Source organism: Rutilus rutilus (genome assembly GCF_951802725.1).
Source record: "Rutilus rutilus genome assembly, chromosome: 13".
In the NCBI taxonomy this organism is placed as follows: domain Eukaryota; kingdom Metazoa; phylum Chordata; class Actinopteri; order Cypriniformes; family Leuciscidae; genus Rutilus; species Rutilus rutilus.
In genome coordinates this window covers 11,499,317-11,516,945 of record NC_140218.1, presented here as the reverse complement: position 1 = coordinate 11,516,945, position 17,629 = coordinate 11,499,317, and the positions used below count along the sequence as shown (strand labels likewise).

The following is a 17,629-nucleotide window of genomic DNA, read 5'->3' as shown; positions in this document are numbered from 1 at the left end:
GAACCCTGATGCGCACCAAACAAGTGGATCGAGACCGCTGAAAAGATGGGTGTCTGTTCGCTTCCTAACGAACTCTGGTGCGCTTCGACTGAAATATGAATGCAACACTAAACAAAAACAGGAAGATGAGACCCAAAAAGGACAGAAGGCTCCCTCATACCTGTTTTTTCTCATCATAACCGCAATGTTGTCCATCACAGTACAGTACGCAGCAGATCTTCGTTTGTGTGTGACAGAGGGATTCCTGCCGCTGTTTTTCACAAGTTCTTCACGAGTTCTCAGCTCAAAATACCATCATATGTAGGCTACGCACATACAACGAATGCATTTGCACACAGCATTGTTTTAGTTGGGGGCCTGAAGCACATAAATAGGTAATTTTGCGCAAATTCATCTAAAAGCGCCAAATTTGGCACAGATGTAGCTCAGGTCATACCGAAATGATTTAGCTAGGGCGCCGGAGCCAGCGACCCTCGAGGCCAAGATGGCGGCCAAATCCAATATGGCCGCTGCCCGAAAAGGGTTCCGGCTTTAACTTTTGAACCACATGAGTTACAAATACAAACTTGATATGTTTTTCAGCTTAATTGATCATGGGAAACACATAGGAATGTTTATATTTATGAACCAGTATATCTGGACCCCAGCTAGGGGTCGCTGGCTCCGGCACCCTAGCTAAATCATTTCGGTATGACCTGAGCTACATCTGTGCCAAATTTGGCGCTTTTAGATGAATTTGCATGGAAATGTGCTTAAGGCCCCCAACTATTTTAGATGTTCGGTAATTTCCGTCTCAAAATAGGCAATTAAGCAATAAGCCCTGCGAAGCCTTGTTTTACAGTGGATTTAGAACAGCTAAGGGGCGTTGTTAGCTGTTCTAAATCCACTGTAAAACATGACTTCAAGGGGCTTATTGCTTTTATAAAATGGTTACTCCATAAAAATATTCATTGTAATATTTATTTTATTCATAAAATAAACATCAGCAACAAAAAAAATTATGTTATAACACATTTATTCCTCCGCCAAGCAATGTAGTTCCAAAGAGGTTGCTAAGCAACACATGCAGCAACAAAGCATCACAAACAGCAGTTGCGCAGTAACACTATATGTAATGCGGTCACAGGTGTGTGTTTGTTGAGTAATTTACAACGGCTTCGAACGCGGCTCAACCAATCAGAATCAAGGACTGGAACTATCCGTATTTTATAATACGTTATAAAAGCTGACCGATCAGGTTGTGAACATATCCCTATGCCTTTAGGTTCGGTATGTCTTTTTCTTTTGTTTTGTTGGTCTGGACCAAACGAACCAAGCGAACTGAACTGTGAACACACCCTCAAATAGGCGATTTCGGACACAGCCCAGTGACTCTTATTAGCGAGTCATTGAATCATTCACTCAACCAATGTGTTCAAATCACTAATTCATCCAATAACGCCATTACCGCGTGTTGCTTAGAGACGTGTAGCGGTTGCTTTGTCTGAAACTATTTAATTTTTGTTGGTGGTATAAATATTGTCCAAAAATGTAACTTGCTCATATTAGCTTTTTGTGTATTGTCTGTTGAATAAAAGCAATATCACACTCGCAATAATGTTGTGTTTACGATAATGAGCTGTGATTACCTGCACTGGATTGCCAACAGCACTCTCGTGATATGGCTGATATGTATTTAATCATACATTTATAATCATACATATATCATCATAATCATATTTGCTTAGCACTCTAAACCAACAATATCCAATGTGTGTTGTGGTGACATCTCTGGTACTTTGAGGCTGAGGTGGGAAAATATAATTTCTTGGAAATTTAGCAATAAAATGTCAAATGATAAATGATACAACCAAGTGTCTCTGTTTCCTCTCTTCCTCTTTCTGTCCTTTTCTGTGTTCTCCCCTGTGGTGTTTGCCTCTCTTTATGGCTGACTGCAGCGTAATGCCAAAGAAAAAAGCGCATTCATTATAAATAGATTGATTTTTAATGCTAAATGTAACCCATGTTTTGATCAGTGAATGATTTTTTTTCTTCTTTGTGACAGACAGTTTTCGGAAATGCACAAGTGCATGAATGAATATTTTGTCTTCATGATGGGTTTGGGAAATGCAGAGAGGAATGTGTGTTTTAAATTCTGCTTCATGTGGCTTTTTAATCTTCCTCGCATGGCGAATCTCTGATTGCATTGCTGGGTAGCAGATGCTTCAGTACTGTCTTCTTCTGTCCTCTGGCACAGGCACACTAACACTGGCATGCTAGATATGAGAGAGTTAAAGAAACAAATGAATGAGACGAAGGCTGGGATTCAAAGATGGAAGAAAAAAGACATGCCAAGAGGACAACGGTGCACAAAAAGAGCAACAGAGATGTCTGAAGGAAAATGTAGGGGGAAGATGAGCATGCTGACCAGTGCTTTTACAGAATACATTAGCTGGAGAGAGTTAAACTGGGCTACTTCAGTCAGCCCACATCACAATCTTAACATAATGCTATAATGGTCGACAACAGCACTGATGACAATCAAATTAGACCTGATTGGATCGTTTACTTGCAGAGAAACCCTGATACCCTTTCAGTCTAGATGGTTGATTGATTGTTGCACATCTGGAGGGCGCAGAGCCAGAGCACGCGCCTGTCATCAGACATTCTCCTCACATGCACCGCCGAGTCTCCCTCGTGAACGCGCCTGCATAAAGTGGGTCAGGAAATTTAAAGGGGAAGCGTTGCTACGAAGCGATTTCACAGTTCATGTGTTTGTAATGTATCGGTGCTCTTTAAAGAGATAGATCCCTCAAAAATTTAAAATATCATAATTTACTCACCCTCATCACCCAAGTTTCTTTGTTCTGTTCAATGTGAAAGAAGATATTGCTGATCCCCATCATACTATGGAAGGTATAGGGCACCAGAAACCGTTTGGTTACTAACATTTTTCGAAATATCTTTTGTGTTCAGCAGAAGAAAGAAACTCATAAAGGTTTAGCTCACTTGAGGGTGAGAAAATTCCAGACTATTTAAGTGCTGTGCAAGCAATCTCACTAGCTGCATGATCAGAAGCTAATTATATATAACAGAAACAATTTAATTGCATAATAACTGCATCGCTGGTGTCATACACGTTCTAGAAAACAGAAGGAATATATAGAAGAGCATGAAAATGCATTAGAATTACAGACAGATAACAGAATCATGATAGGGACCACAAGATGAGCTGCCTTAACTGTGGCAACGAAGCGGATTAATACATTTTAAGGATTAATGTGACACGTTCAGTAATTAGATGCAAATTTGTGACTATAACAGCCCAAAGCGAGCGTGTTTTTCACAAATAGGCCTGCTTGTAGTATGAGGATGTTTGATATATTGTGCATTTGTGTGAATAAAATTAAGCAACACTGATGAATGTGTATTATAACAGTTCAGACATTTTGCCTTTATTGTAAGTAGAACAGCACAAAAAAGACCACACTTTACATATATTTAAAAAAACGAAAAACAATTAAAAACACCCAGAACGCAGATATACAGTCCTTAAAAATGAATAAAAAGTGAATTTAATATTTATAAGAGTAATACTTGTAATAATGTATAAAAAGACAAATCATCGCTTTAGTAAGCAATCCAAAAATGTTCCTCATGCCAATAAAACATGCATAAATAAAGCTTTCGCACACTCAAATACATTTTAGAACAAACTTAATAAACCAAAATAAAGAGATCAGCCTAAACCCTGAATGTTCTTCTCGGAGAGAAGGGTCAAACTCTTTAAAATCCACAAGGATACTAGATGCAGGCCGACAGAAACTGCGATATCATAAAAAATAGAAGAGTCTTCCAGAACAAGAGCGAATCTCTATATATTTTTGCACTTTCTCTCTCGGCCTGCAAAACGCATCATCCATCCACGCTGTAGAGGGTTAAAAGTTTAAACAGCACCATAGTTTTTTCTCCTGGATTCCTTGTTATACAACTTACACCATCAAACACAAATTTTGACCCATGAGTATGACACCAACCGACATGAAGATTAAATGTTCGTTATAGCCAAACATAATATACCAATTTACACCCATAGCACTTTATAATATACTAATATTCAGCCACTTAACAGTATATTCTTTGGCAGCCTCCGTGTGAAACCGTACGAGGATAAGGAGATAAAAGCCTAGATTTATGGGATTACGATAATGGCTTGACTCAAACTAGACTTCCTCATCCAGCTATCATTAGACTTTATCATTAGATGAACACTAACCATCATCACAATATGTCTGCTAATAAGATCAACTGTCAGGCAGCCCTTGTTATCTCTTAGTAGCATTCAAATCTCAGGCCACGTTCGCAATAACATACTAGAATACTTCATAATAAATAGTTCACTATTATTTAATTCCGAATATAGCCTTATTTCCTTACTTTCTGGCAGCACATCCCACCCAAAATCTTTAAACTTTTCACATTCTACAATCATATCCACTCTATGAAAGTAGTTATTTTAGCCATGTTGTTTGAAACCCAATTTTGGGTCAAATATGGACAAACCCAACTGTTGGGTTAAAAATGTAACCCAATGGCTGGATTTGTCCATATTTGACCCAAATTTGGGATTTTTTTTAGAGACCTGTCAAAAATCGGTTCAACATTCTTGAAAGATTAGCATTATCAAAATACAATAATGATGGTAATATGACAGACTGATATGTATTCTGGCCAATTATATGACTTAAAACTGAACATTACACAATTTAATAAGACCACTTTTGCTCACTGCAAAAAAATGATTTTAGCCTTGTTTTCCAGTACAATATCTAAACATTCTTAAATCAAGATATATTTACTTGAGGAGCAATGCGATGCTTCAAAACAAAAATAAATATCTTCCAATGAGGTCACAAAAAAAAAAAAAAAAAATCTTATTTTCCCTTTGAATTAAGATATTAGTTCTTGTTTTAAGCATAAATTCACTTAATTGTGATCAGAATACAAGACTCAAGATCATTTACTTGAGAAGCAAAATGACTTAAGAATGTTTAGACTGTTTGCAAAATTATGAAAGTCAATTTAACTGGCCAGATATTGGTGAATATTGGCCATCAGTACAGGACAGTGATTGGACAAAAAAAAAAAAAAAAAAAAAAAAAACCTATTCTGAGATCAGCAGGAAAGGCCAACAGGTGTTAAAAAGCCTGTTGATTAAGAAACATATTAATAATAAAAAAAAATTGGTTGTGACTTTAACAACTTTGCTTACAAGAAAGACAATATAAAATATAATTAATAGGCTATATGAAATAGCTTAGTCAGTTGTGGTTTCACACAAATAGCTGTAATACTGCACCAAACAGTGTACTAATGTATTGGGCCTGTGAGACCGACTGAGAGGTTGAGGGCAGGAACATCAGGCTGTCCCGATCGGCTGCTGAGATTGTTTTTAGATTGCATCCCGGATGAACTTTGCACTCTTGGATTGATTGTGTGATCTATCTGAAATGAAGGTGGTCTGAACAAAGTTGCTTTTTTTGGGATATGGGGTCCTTGGAAAAATGAACTCTGGTATATTGATTCTGGGCCAGAAAGGAATCCTGGGATATGGAGTCCTTGAGGGCTGTATGTGGACTCTAGACTGAGTGATGGATTGTGGGACCTGTAGTCCAGGTAGCTGGATTGTCGTTGGCATTTAGGAGCACTTAAAAGCTTTTCTTCTGCGGAGCGCTGAGTTTTCTCATTCCTCTTATCCTGCCGAGGAGCTCGCGCACGAAGACCTGGTGTAGAGAGAAAGAGAGACTGTGTGTAGTAAAATTCTTCAAGTCTCGTCTACTCATGTTTCCGCATCATTCATTCGCTGTGTAAAGCTTGTGGCTGTAGGTCAGCAACAATGCTGCGAGGTCTTTGATTCACAAACTATGTGCTTGGGTTTGATGCACAATACACACACACTCAAACAAGCACGCATGATAGTTCAAGCATCTGTGATTAGATAAGAGAGGATTGTAAGAGTGTGCTTTTAATCTAATATAAACACCTATGGCTTGATGAGGACTCTTCTGTGTGTCTGTGTTTTGTAATTTTACATTTCCATAACTTTTTATTTTATATAGTACACACACACACACACTCACACGGGTGTAAACATGGGTGTTATTGGATTAAAAGCATCTGTATCTGTGTTTGTTGGTCAGTGGGTTATTGTGTCTGCTGTCTTATGCATTGTGATTTTCATAATGTTGGATGGATTCTTTGAGCACACACACGTTTTCAGGTCAGTGCACACTCATATGAAATCCACTAGCATGTCCTAAAGCACTGTGTGTGTGTGTGGTACAGCATGAAAGACAACATACAGATGTTAGCAAGTCTCAGTTTGTGTGGAATTTGTGGCTCTGTTTCAAACACTTATGACTACATAGGCAGCAGCCTTTTAAGGTAGTATTTTGATTAAGATGCCGCCTTAGAAGTTACTGACTTTTTTTTTGTCCAAAAAAGGATGCATGTATGCATGCATGTATGCATGTATGCATGTATGCATGCATGCATGTATGTATGTATGTGAGTGCACGTAAAATACTCCTTAAAATGCTGTCTACGTAGGCAGCTCACTATGTTTTGGAACAGAGCTGTAGGTTGGTGGCCTATATTTTATGGTATGACTTACATCAGTGGGCTTGAAGCAGTCTGTCAGTGATTCCTGAGGAAAAAAAAAAAAAAAAAAAAAAGGAAGATATCATCCGACTGAGACACACACAAACAACTTCAGAACCCTAAACATTTACAGACACATACGTACACAACGTGAATTTTTGGCACATGTTTTTGTGTTACTGTGACAGTAAAAACCCTCAAGGAGGTGCTAGAGTTTATTTTAATGTCTCTATCAATAAAGCAGATGTTATTATTCAGACAGTATAAAAACACTTTAAAGAGGACCTTGTTGCTGTTTGACATTGAAAAAGGTCTGCAAAGTTACAAAGCACAAAGTCACTCCGGCGGGAGTTATTCTGTATATCAGTAACGGTTTCTGAACTCCCTGAAAAGACTCGAGTCTTGAGTTTTCTTCCGGGAACGAACACGCCACAATACTCCTCATTTAAATAATTCCCGCTCAAGGCACACGTAAAATAAAGGGGCGGGGCCTCGTTTAGTTAATTAGTAGTGTGTTGAAACTCATGGTTACGGTAAGGGTCGGGACATTTCCAAAACACACTTGACCAATTATAACACACTGATCCAGCCGACCAATCAGAGCACATTGTGCTTTTTCGGAAAGAGGGGCTTCATAGAGACAGGAACTAAACGGGTGTGTTTCCAGAAGCCAACTATAGTTGCAAATTCCATCGTTACCAATTCAATTCAACAGAACTTGCGATCATAGTTTGCCAACGATGCTTTTGGGAAACGCACCCCAGACCGTTACGGACAGACTGGAAGAGAAGTGCTGCAACAGCGTTATTTAAAAAAAATATTATTATATGACACATTTTTGAAACCTATGCTAGTAGAGCCCAAAAACGAAAATCAAGACTTTGTAAAAGGGATAATACGGCCTCGAGAACTAATTTTAACTAATTACTCAGCAAGATTCTCTTAATGCCGCTTTCAGCAGCGCTGTAATGCAAAATGAACATTGCATTATGAATTGCATTCTGATAAATTTCAGAACATCATGAAACCAAGCATAGCTAAAATTGTTTGCATTCAAGTACAATGTTTTGGCATTAAATTCTAAACTCAGTGTTTAAGGGGCTGTTTACACCTTTTACAACCAAAATCGGAAAACTTATGCATTTTGACAGTTCAGTGACACAACAACGCTGCGTTGGGGGCCTGAAAACGCTAACTTTTGAAAACTAGCTTCAAAGTGCATACAGTTATCGTCTCCATGTAAAAAAAAGAAGAAAAAAGAAGAAGCCACAATCGCCAACAACTGGCCTGGCAGCATAATACAGCATTTTTAGGCATTTTCGCAGATCCGTGTGGAATGGGATCATTTTGACAATATTGTCGTCTGAACACGAAAAATCCGAAGGAAAAAATGTTTCCATTTTTTAGTACATCGTTGTCGTGTAAACGTACCCTAACAGAAAAATGCATTATTTTCTGAATGCACGCTCACGCAGGAGTTTACCTGTAGTTTTACAGCTCTCTCATCTTCACTGTTCACCTCCAGGAGATCATCAATGTCAATCTCCACCTCTGGCATTTCCTCTTCCTGTACAAACAGAGATCACACATAATAAGTGAGTGGAAGCACATAAAAAAAAAAAAAAAAATCCCCAAATAAGATCTCTTTTATGCCTGAGTTTTAAAGAAACATCTGATACTTAAATGAAACCACCACGAGACCTCCAAGTAATTGATTTTCCTTCATTAGTGCAGAAATTCTTACAGATTGGATAGATGTGGTCTAGATCAAATCAGCAGCCAAGAAATTGTGAATTATATGTTCATCAGGGCTATTTGGGGAGCGAGAACATCAGGAAACACTCCAGTCACAAGCTGAGGTTAATCTGAAGGCTGTGCCACTGTGATGACAGACAGAGGCACACAGGCACGATGAGATGAGGTCTATAAATACACTCCCCAGTTTAAAGGTGAGAGGAAGAGAGGGGACTATTTTCCATGTGGTAATCGCTTGGCTCGTTTGGCAAATGAGAGAGATAGAATAATATACACCATCAGTATGAAAGCACATATGTCATTATTGTCTGTGAGTGCCAGTTTGTCAGAGTGTTACAGCCAATTCTGCATTTGCTTGACAGATCCAAGGACAAATCCAGGATTTACTTCCCAGATTTACTCTACTTCATCAAATGTGCATGAATGGTTTTTCGCATGATGTAGGATTTTGTTCAGTTTTTTCATATACGTTAGTACAATGGCATTGATTTATTTTCAATAATAATAAAAAATATTCACACAAAAAGCATTATACCAATGCATTATTTATATACACAAAAAAGTAAGAACAAAAATGTAGGTGCAGCAGTTCAATTGCATGTTAACACAAATATCTAATCAGCCAATCACATGGCAGCAAGGCATTTAGGCATGTAGACATGATTGATCTGCTGTGGTTCAAGCTGAGCATCAGAATGAGGAAGAAAGGGGATTTAAGTGACTGAATGTGGCATGATTGTTGGTGCCAGATGGGCTGTTCTGAATATTTTTAAAGGTCAGAGGAGACTGATCAGACTGGTTCAGCTGATAGAAAGGCAACAGTAACTCAAATAAGGTTCACAGAAGAGCATCTCTAAACACATCAAACCTTGAAGAAGACGAGCTCCAGCAGAGAAAACACACCGGTGAAACTCCTGTCAGATAAGAAACTGAGGCTATAATTCACACGGCTCAACAAAACTGGACAATAGAAGGTTGGAAGAACGTTGCCTGGTCTGATGGGTCTCCATTTCTGCTTCAGCGTTCAGATCGGTCAGAATTTGGTGTTAACAACATGAAAGCATGGGTCCATCCTGCCTTGTATCAGCGCTTCAGGCTGCTGGTGGTGTAATGATGGTGGGATATTATCTTGCACACTTTGGTTCTCTTAGTGCCAATTGATCATCGATTAAACTCCACAGCCTGAGTATTGGTGCTGGTCATGTCCATCCCTTTATGACCACAGTGTATCTTCTTCTGATGGATACTTCCAGCAGGATAACACACCATATCCTAAAGCTCAAATCATCTCAGACTGGTTTCTTGATCATGACAGTGAGTTCACTAAACTCAAACCTCCACAGTCTCCAGATCTCAATCAAATAGAGCAGATTTGGGATGTGGAGGAACGGGAGATTCGCATTATAGATGTGCAGTTGATAAATCTGCAGCAACTGATGCTCTCATGACAATATGGACCAAAATCTCTGAGGAATGTTTCCAGCACCTTGTTGAATCTGTGCCACGAAGAATTAAGGCTGTTCTGAAGGCAATCGGGTACTAGCAAGATGTACCTAATAAAGCGGCCGGAGAGTGAATATAGGAGAGTGAAAGAGAAACTGATTTAGCGAGAAGCAGGTCAAAATGATTAGTGCTGGTCTGCAGAGTTAATAAGGATGAGTCTCGCTCCGTGTGTGTGTGTGTGTGTGTGTGTGTGTGTGTGTGTGTGTGTGTGTGTGTGTGTGTGTGTAAGAAATTCACTCTATAGTTCATACTGTGAGGAAAACAATCTGACAATGACGCTTTTAGAATTGTTTGTATACATTTTAAAAGTGAGATTTCATTACAAGTGAGATAATATATAAAAAAAAAAAAATTCCCCCTCTAGAGTTTCTAAAGAGATCTCAATATTATCAAATTATCTTAGCGGTTCTAAGATATACACACAGATGAATATAAATCTACAATGGGGTGACATTTTCAGAAAGATTATGACACACTTTTACATTTAACGACAAATACAAATCAATATATTAACACTATAAATCTTCAAAAACAGACACACTCTCATATGCGCAACAAAAGAAGATTTAGAACGACATCATGGCTTCTTATTAGAGCTGTTTGTTAAAATAATGATCCAATCAGTCGCCTAGCTGCTGTCAGATGAGCGAATACATCATGCGTTTACACATTCACCATTACAAGGACTATTATTTTAGACCTTTGTTTCTGTGTGTGTGTGTGTGTGTGTGTGTGTGTGTGTGTGTGTGTGTGTGTGTGTGTGTGTGTGTGTGTGTGTGTGTGTGTGTGTGTGTGTGTGTGTGTGTGTGTGTGTGTGTGTTCATTCCCGAGTGTCCTAGTCAGGAAAATAGCAAAAAAAAGATAATGCCAGCTACAAAGACTAAATCAGATAAAGCTAAACCATCAGCAGATCAGTCAAGCTAGCCGCCAAGACATGGCCAATCAATCACAGACTGATCCGACATCAATCAAGATAACCTGACACAGATGCAATCAGCCACCTCAAACAATCATTTCAGTAGCTATATTTCACACCGGTTCACCAAGTCAGTAAGAAACCACTTTGCAACCACCCAGACAATCCTAGCAACATGCTAAAACCACATTTTCTTAAGATCTATCTATCTATCTATCTATCTATCTATCTATCTATCTATCTATCTATCTATCTATCGCAGTTGTTTTATAAAGACTTCTTGTCATTTTTTTTTATTGTTTTGAGCCATCATTAATGGCCACTACAGTATAAAGCATTTTTCATTCCAGCTGTACAAATGTGCTTGCATATAATGTATGTGTACTGTGAATGAAAAGCCCTGCAGGTGGATTGTGGGTACTGAACGTGTGTGCTGTATGAGCTGCAGAACCAGCACAGACACCTTCACTTGACCTATTTGTTCACGGTGCCTGAAAGCGCAGTCGACTGGTGTCTCATCTGCAAACACAAAGCAGAGGGACGCAATCTCTCTCCCTCTCAGAGCAGACATGTCAGACCACTGAGGATTTCAAACAGGCGTTAGTGTGAGAGAGGACTTGCAGGAAAGCGCGAAAATGTACACACAAACGCCGGCAGCAATGCTCAGAAATCACACACAAACTCCCACACACATAACACCATTTGCATACCAACATAAACAAGCAGATTGTACTGTACTGCGCACATATGTGCTCATAAAAACACCATGCACATGCATATTCTGTGTGTCACAGATGATTTACGATCGGGCTCCTTCAGTTGGCAGAATAAAGATGATAAAATTGCTCTCTACAAGGCAGGAGTGACATGAACCCATTTTTTGAGGGAGCATCAGCTGCGTTTGTGGTTTTATTAGTGTCACTGGTAAGAAAAAACAAAACAAACATAATTCATTATATAGCCTACAAATAAAATATGTTTCTCTAGTCATACAGTTGATTAGTAAAGGGACCCGAGTTCAAATTTTGACCTAATATATAGTTTTTAAATAAACGTAGCAAAATTGTAACTAAACTTGCATCATGCATTTTTATCAAAAAGTCAGATGCTTGGAATTATGATTTTTTAAATGTTTTTGAAAAAAACATTCAAATATTCTCAGAAAGGCTGCATTTATTTGACCGCAAATGCTGTAAAAACAGTAATATTGTGGAATATGATTACAATTTAAAAATACAGTTTTTCTATTTGAATGCATTTTAAAATGTAACTTTTTCCTGTGATCAAAGCTGAATTTTCAGCATAATTACTCCAGTCTTCAGTGTCACATGATCCTTCAGCATATTACAATAATTTCTGAAGGATCATATGACACTAAAGATTGGAGTAATGATATAAATAGACTCACTCTTAAGCATTTGCCTATTTAAATCCAAACAGCAACTTTTTTGGCCGGGCAGAGTATTATATTATAATATAATATAATATAATATAATATAATATAATATAATATAATATAATATAATATAATATAATATAATATATGAAGACAAACTTTTTTTACATACAATAATTATGCTTCTTAATGATCAACATTACAAAAAAAAATCTTTTGGAATTTGCATTTAAAATAATTTTGTTTCAAAAAGATACGATGCTTCTGCTACAAGGTCAGATGGAGATTAAAATACAACATAAACAAATGCAGACAGGATCCTCTCTAATACAAAACACAAACACGCTGAATCAATACAAACAGTCGAAGTGAAATGCAATGCAGTGGCCATGATATCAGACAGATAGACAGAGCCCTGAGGCGTTGAGCATCAAAGACGAACCCCTTCCCCCTCGCTGAAGAGAAAGACAGCAGAGAGGGGGGGTTGCGGGTATCTTTTGCAGACAGGGGCATATTAGCAGAACCCCACTGGGCTGAATGTAGAGGACATATTCTCGCTGCTTCTTATGCGGTGTTGTGTGTCAGTACAGAGAGAGGGTTTTGCAGCCATTCTCAAAAAAACGTCTGTATGACTCAGTACTGATATAATTAACAGGAGACTGAATTTAGTCACAATATTTGATAGATTGCACCATTTAGTGCATAATGCAAAATACCCTTTTCAAATATATCCCATTATATAAAAAAAATATATATAAAAAAACCCAATTATGCTTAAATTTTGCTTTTATCACGATTAAAATGTAACGCTTTAACTGTATTTATTTTTTTGTAACATTCAACACCTAAACAGAATGTAACAGGGTCTGCACAAAACAGGTTTTGAACAATAAAATGTTATGGGCTACCAATTTTTCCCACCATTATAATGTGACTCATTGTGAAAGTGATTCCAACAGTATCATTTATAGGCCTAGTGCCGGCCCGTTATCATTATATTTGTGGTATGGACTCTGCTATTCTTTTACATTTAGATTTTTTTAAAGCGACATCATTCGTCCTTAGTGTGAATGGGCCTCAAGTTTAAAAACCAGCCATAAAAAAAAATGAAAACGCATGTTTATTGAGCACTAATCTTAATATTTTGGATTAATGTTTAGTACAGCAGTGTTACTGAATGAGCTTTCACATCCTATCACAGCACTATTCATCCTTGATTCTCACACAGAGAATCTGCATGCTTGCAAACTGCTGCCCTGTGCCTGAAATAGACAGAATCCTCTGCAGAAAACAGCTTAGGCAGCGGTTTGTGACCGTCATTGATTTGAGGACTCCGTTAGACAGAGGACTCCATCATTAGCTCGCACGTAGACCACCTCATCTCTGTGTTCAATACGCTAATGAACTCCAGATGGACCTGTTTTACTAAAGCAAAGCCCATCAAAGAGCTCTGACACACATGTACATGCAAATCGCAACGAGAAACGTCCTACATTTGTTCTTTGTAAGCCTTGTAAGCACAGCTGAGGTGCTGAGAATGCAGACATCATATGAACACACACTTTTAGTGTTTCTCAGAGGGTTGTTAGTGTGTGCATGAGATGACATGCTGTTTTACCCGAGGCATGAAATTGATTCAATTCCAAGTCCAAAATTGCCTTCTTTTCCTTTGTTTTACCGTCCACTAAACGGATCCAATTCTAATTCTATTGTGTTCTTCCTTACTGCTTTTCCATTACTTTCCTCTCATCTTCCGTTCTAATTTCTGCTCTAATTCCTTTTCCCCAATCCTCTTCTCCCAGAAGTCACAGAAATTAACCTCCAAATATCCTGATAACGTTCCACCATTTTTTCCTTGCTCATCCTTTTTCTCGCTTTCGCTCTGTTGGATACATTCACTCACTGTATGACCACCAAGTTCATCTAATCCACGCTGTGCTGTCACTCATTCAGATCGGTTGGGGTCGGAGTTCAGCTCTGTGACGTGTGCTTTAAAGTGTGAGATCTGACGCTGCGCCAGGCTCAAATATTAGATCTATGCATTGTAAGCGCTGTAAATGCTTAAAGCATTCTTGGATTGCACTCAATGGGGTGATAGAGCAACCTTCAAATGATTGCACTATTAAACCAAATGTTATTGTTCAGCTATAAACTAAGTTTGCTATTAAAGTAGAACAACGACTCTAGAAGGTACACAAATGCATGCAGTTCCTCTCGCAGCCGAAAGGATAAATGATCAAATTTTCAATGCATGAATTGTATTTTGGCATATTTGGGAATGCAACGACGCATGCAATCAAATCTGCATTGCTAGAAGCAATTGCAAAAAGCATGTGCATTCATGTACTAGAGAATCAATTTCAGGCCTCAGGGTTTTGGTTGAATTCTATCAAACTTCTCTAGATCTAGAAAACCTCCACTGTCTAGCAAGTAATCCCATGCTGACCTACTCTTCCTTAAGTAGGTCTATAACGTGTCATCACCTTACACTAACCCTAACGGCCATATTGCACAATGGAGATGTTGTTGTTAGTGAGTTGCACGCAAATCCAATCAGCTAAACCTGCTAAACACTTTCCCTTAACTCATTTAGCTGTGTGAGAGAGAGACGTATTTAAATAATTTCAAACAAGCAAGCATGCTGCTAGCGAATATCAAAATGGCTTTGGTCATTTTTGCTCAGCCAATTAAAAGAGATGATAATGAGAGCTGCATAAGAGCTAACAAACATGAGATGACATGAAATGGAAGTCATGACGGATATCCAAGTGAAATGGCTTCTCGGACAAGAAAATGTCGCCGCAAGAGGGCGTGGAAGTTATTTTGATTAAAGATTACGAGGACATTTAAAAAATTATAATTAAATTTATAATAAATACTGCAATATTTCAAAAAAGATTAGTCAATTTTGATTTCATGATGACTTTAACCCAACACTGCCATATTACAAATGCAACAATCTCACTCTTACTCTTTTAATAAAGCTCTAAATACACTGCTGAAGATTATTTCTCACAGTGTTTATTAGTGCAGCTGACATGCGCTATATAGTCTAATTCAGGATGCTTTTGTTTACATGAAGTCTTTTGCCTTTCATTGCAACCTGCTATTAATGGGTGGCCAGGCATTGAGCTGTGAATGGTTATTGGCTATGTGTGACTTCCTTCTCGTTTATAGTGCAAATGTGACAGGTCGTTAAAATACACCTGAGTAAACACATCTTTATTAGCTCACATGCTTAACCTAATTAGATGCCTTATCTTGTAAACAGCATTCTATTTGATGTTATGATTAACACCACAAATATAATGCTTGTTTTTTTTTGGCACAAATGGTAACTCACTACTGCCATAAGATGTTCGACTCTAAAGACCCACAAGATGCTGCTGGGAATGTGTGTAAAGTCTAGAGAGACCATGTCAAAGGTTAATTTACCATATGTGCATGTCTGCTTACTTTGAGGAAGATACATGCAAAAAAAACAACACAGCATTACATTAACCCTATAATCCACTACCCTAAAACCAACTTCCCCCAGACCATAACTCAATACGTTTTATATATTAACATAGACACTAAACACTAAAAATGTAAACGTCCATTAAAATATAAGAAGTATTTGACACTATTTTTGTATCTGACGGTGTTAAGAGAAACACATTTTTGAATGAAAGGGTGAATACCTCTGAACATGTTAAACAGATGTATTATTTAATTATAATTAGTGCTGTCAAATCGATTAATCACATCTAAAATAAAAGTTGGTTTATATGTGTGTATATATGCATACATTTATTTCCAAAAGGTAAATTAATATAAAATACAGTAAAAAAACAACGTATATATATACATACATACACTTACATACATACACAAACTTTTATGTTAGATTAATCGATTTGAGACCACTAGTTAGAATTATTAAAACTGAATGAATCCAAAATATATATAATTTGAATAAGAGAACTGTTCTCAGGTTTGTGTCCTGTTTTGCTCAACTACTCAAGAATCTGTGCTCCTGTAAATATCACTTCCCTTATTTTTACTCAAGAGTTTGGAAAGCTCACAGAATCTAGCTTTTAACAGGGTCAACGTTATTCTGCCTCACGAGACAAACTAGCGGTTTCTCTCTTTCTTGTCTCGCTAAGGCTAACACAGCATCAGCAGAAAAAAAGCGAGCTGCCGCAGAACAGAAACACAGAGGGAGACAGATAGAGAGAACAAAAGAGGATAAGAGCAATAAGACACCTCACAGAGGTCAGCAGAATGACATTTTGTCATCTTGAAATGAGGACCGATGCTAAAGGATGCCACGCTTTAAAGACTCCTAGCTGTATAGTGCCATGCATTACATCGCTGCTTTAAAGAAGACAAATGTAGGTCACACAATAGACAAACACAATTTATCAACCTGTAAACCCAAGGGGGTGGTGAACTGTAGCTTTGAGATTAAAAATCTTGCTTTGTGACCTTTCAGGTCAGAACCCCACAAGAGCAGATTCACATATCATCGCCACTGTGCCCTTTATCAAGACATTTAACCTCAAGTTACTCCAAGAAGACTGAACCAGTAATACTGTAAAACAAAAGCTGAAAATAACCAATCATTTTGCCTAGCTGATAAGTGATATGTTGGTATAAATATCTATACTCTGTTGTGTTTCTAAAAGATAGCATTCACACAAAAGAGCCAAAATGTAAATTATTATAAAAAAAATAAAAAAAACTGTAAAAAAGGGTCAAAGTACTTGAATAGATGTAAGATGACTTGTAAGATGCTTTACATAAATGCTAATCAAAATCAATACAATTATATTATTCAATATATATAAAAAATAATTTATGTTACTATTTAGGCTACATTTAGTTAATTTACTGTTTAATTTACTATTACAATCTGAATTACAAAATTTTTTTTTTTTAGAAACAAATGATACTAAAAATAAAATAACCTATTCACATTTTTTTTTTATTATAATTATCAAAATTAAACTATATGTACAATAAACTAAACTAAAGTATCATTCAATAAAATTCTAATTATCAATAATTAAGCTATCTAAATTAAAGTTCCGGTTCTGGTGCGGTCTTACCTCACAGTCGTAAAGTTCGCTCAGCTGTTCAATGATCCATTCCTCCAGGATGAGTCTCTTCCTCAGCTCCTTTCTGTCGTACTTCACCGTCACCTTGCCCTGCTTTTTCTGCACCGGGTCATCGCGTGGCATCGGTCCGGAACCGGCGCAACCCACGCCAGCCACGCCGGGCTGGAAGAACACCCTGGCCGCGGCCGGGGGAAGCTGTGCGCTCGTCTCAGCTGTGGCGGTGGACATTGCGTCGGTGATGGTGGCGATGAGGATGATGATGGTGGTGTCTGAGGAGTGTATGTTGCAGGACACAGTTTCTCACACATGCTATTTAAA

At 37.8% G+C, this 17,629-nt stretch overlaps 1 protein-coding gene across 2 annotated transcripts; it reads right to left on the bottom strand.

The window, feature by feature from the left end:
• Positions 1–1,006: 1,006 nt before the first annotated feature.
• On the bottom strand, positions 1,007–17,629 carry ppp1r14c (protein phosphatase 1, regulatory (inhibitor) subunit 14C). Of its 2 annotated transcripts, XR_014629664.1 has the most exons (5): positions 17,303–17,629; positions 8,123–8,206; positions 6,653–6,685; positions 4,622–5,762; positions 1,007–4,546 (listed from the first exon to the last, which is right to left on the bottom strand). XR_014629664.1 is itself a non-coding variant. In XM_084428833.1 (4 exons), exons 1-4 carry the CDS (start codon positions 17,537–17,539, stop codon positions 5,688–5,690), a joined length of 429 nt encoding a protein of 142 aa, XP_084284959.1. In that variant the 5' UTR covers positions 17,540–17,629; the 3' UTR covers positions 1,007–5,687. The 2 variants fall into 2 exon arrangements, 1 of the variants encoding a protein (XP_084284959.1); XM_084428833.1 differs by having other exon boundaries at positions 1,007–5,762.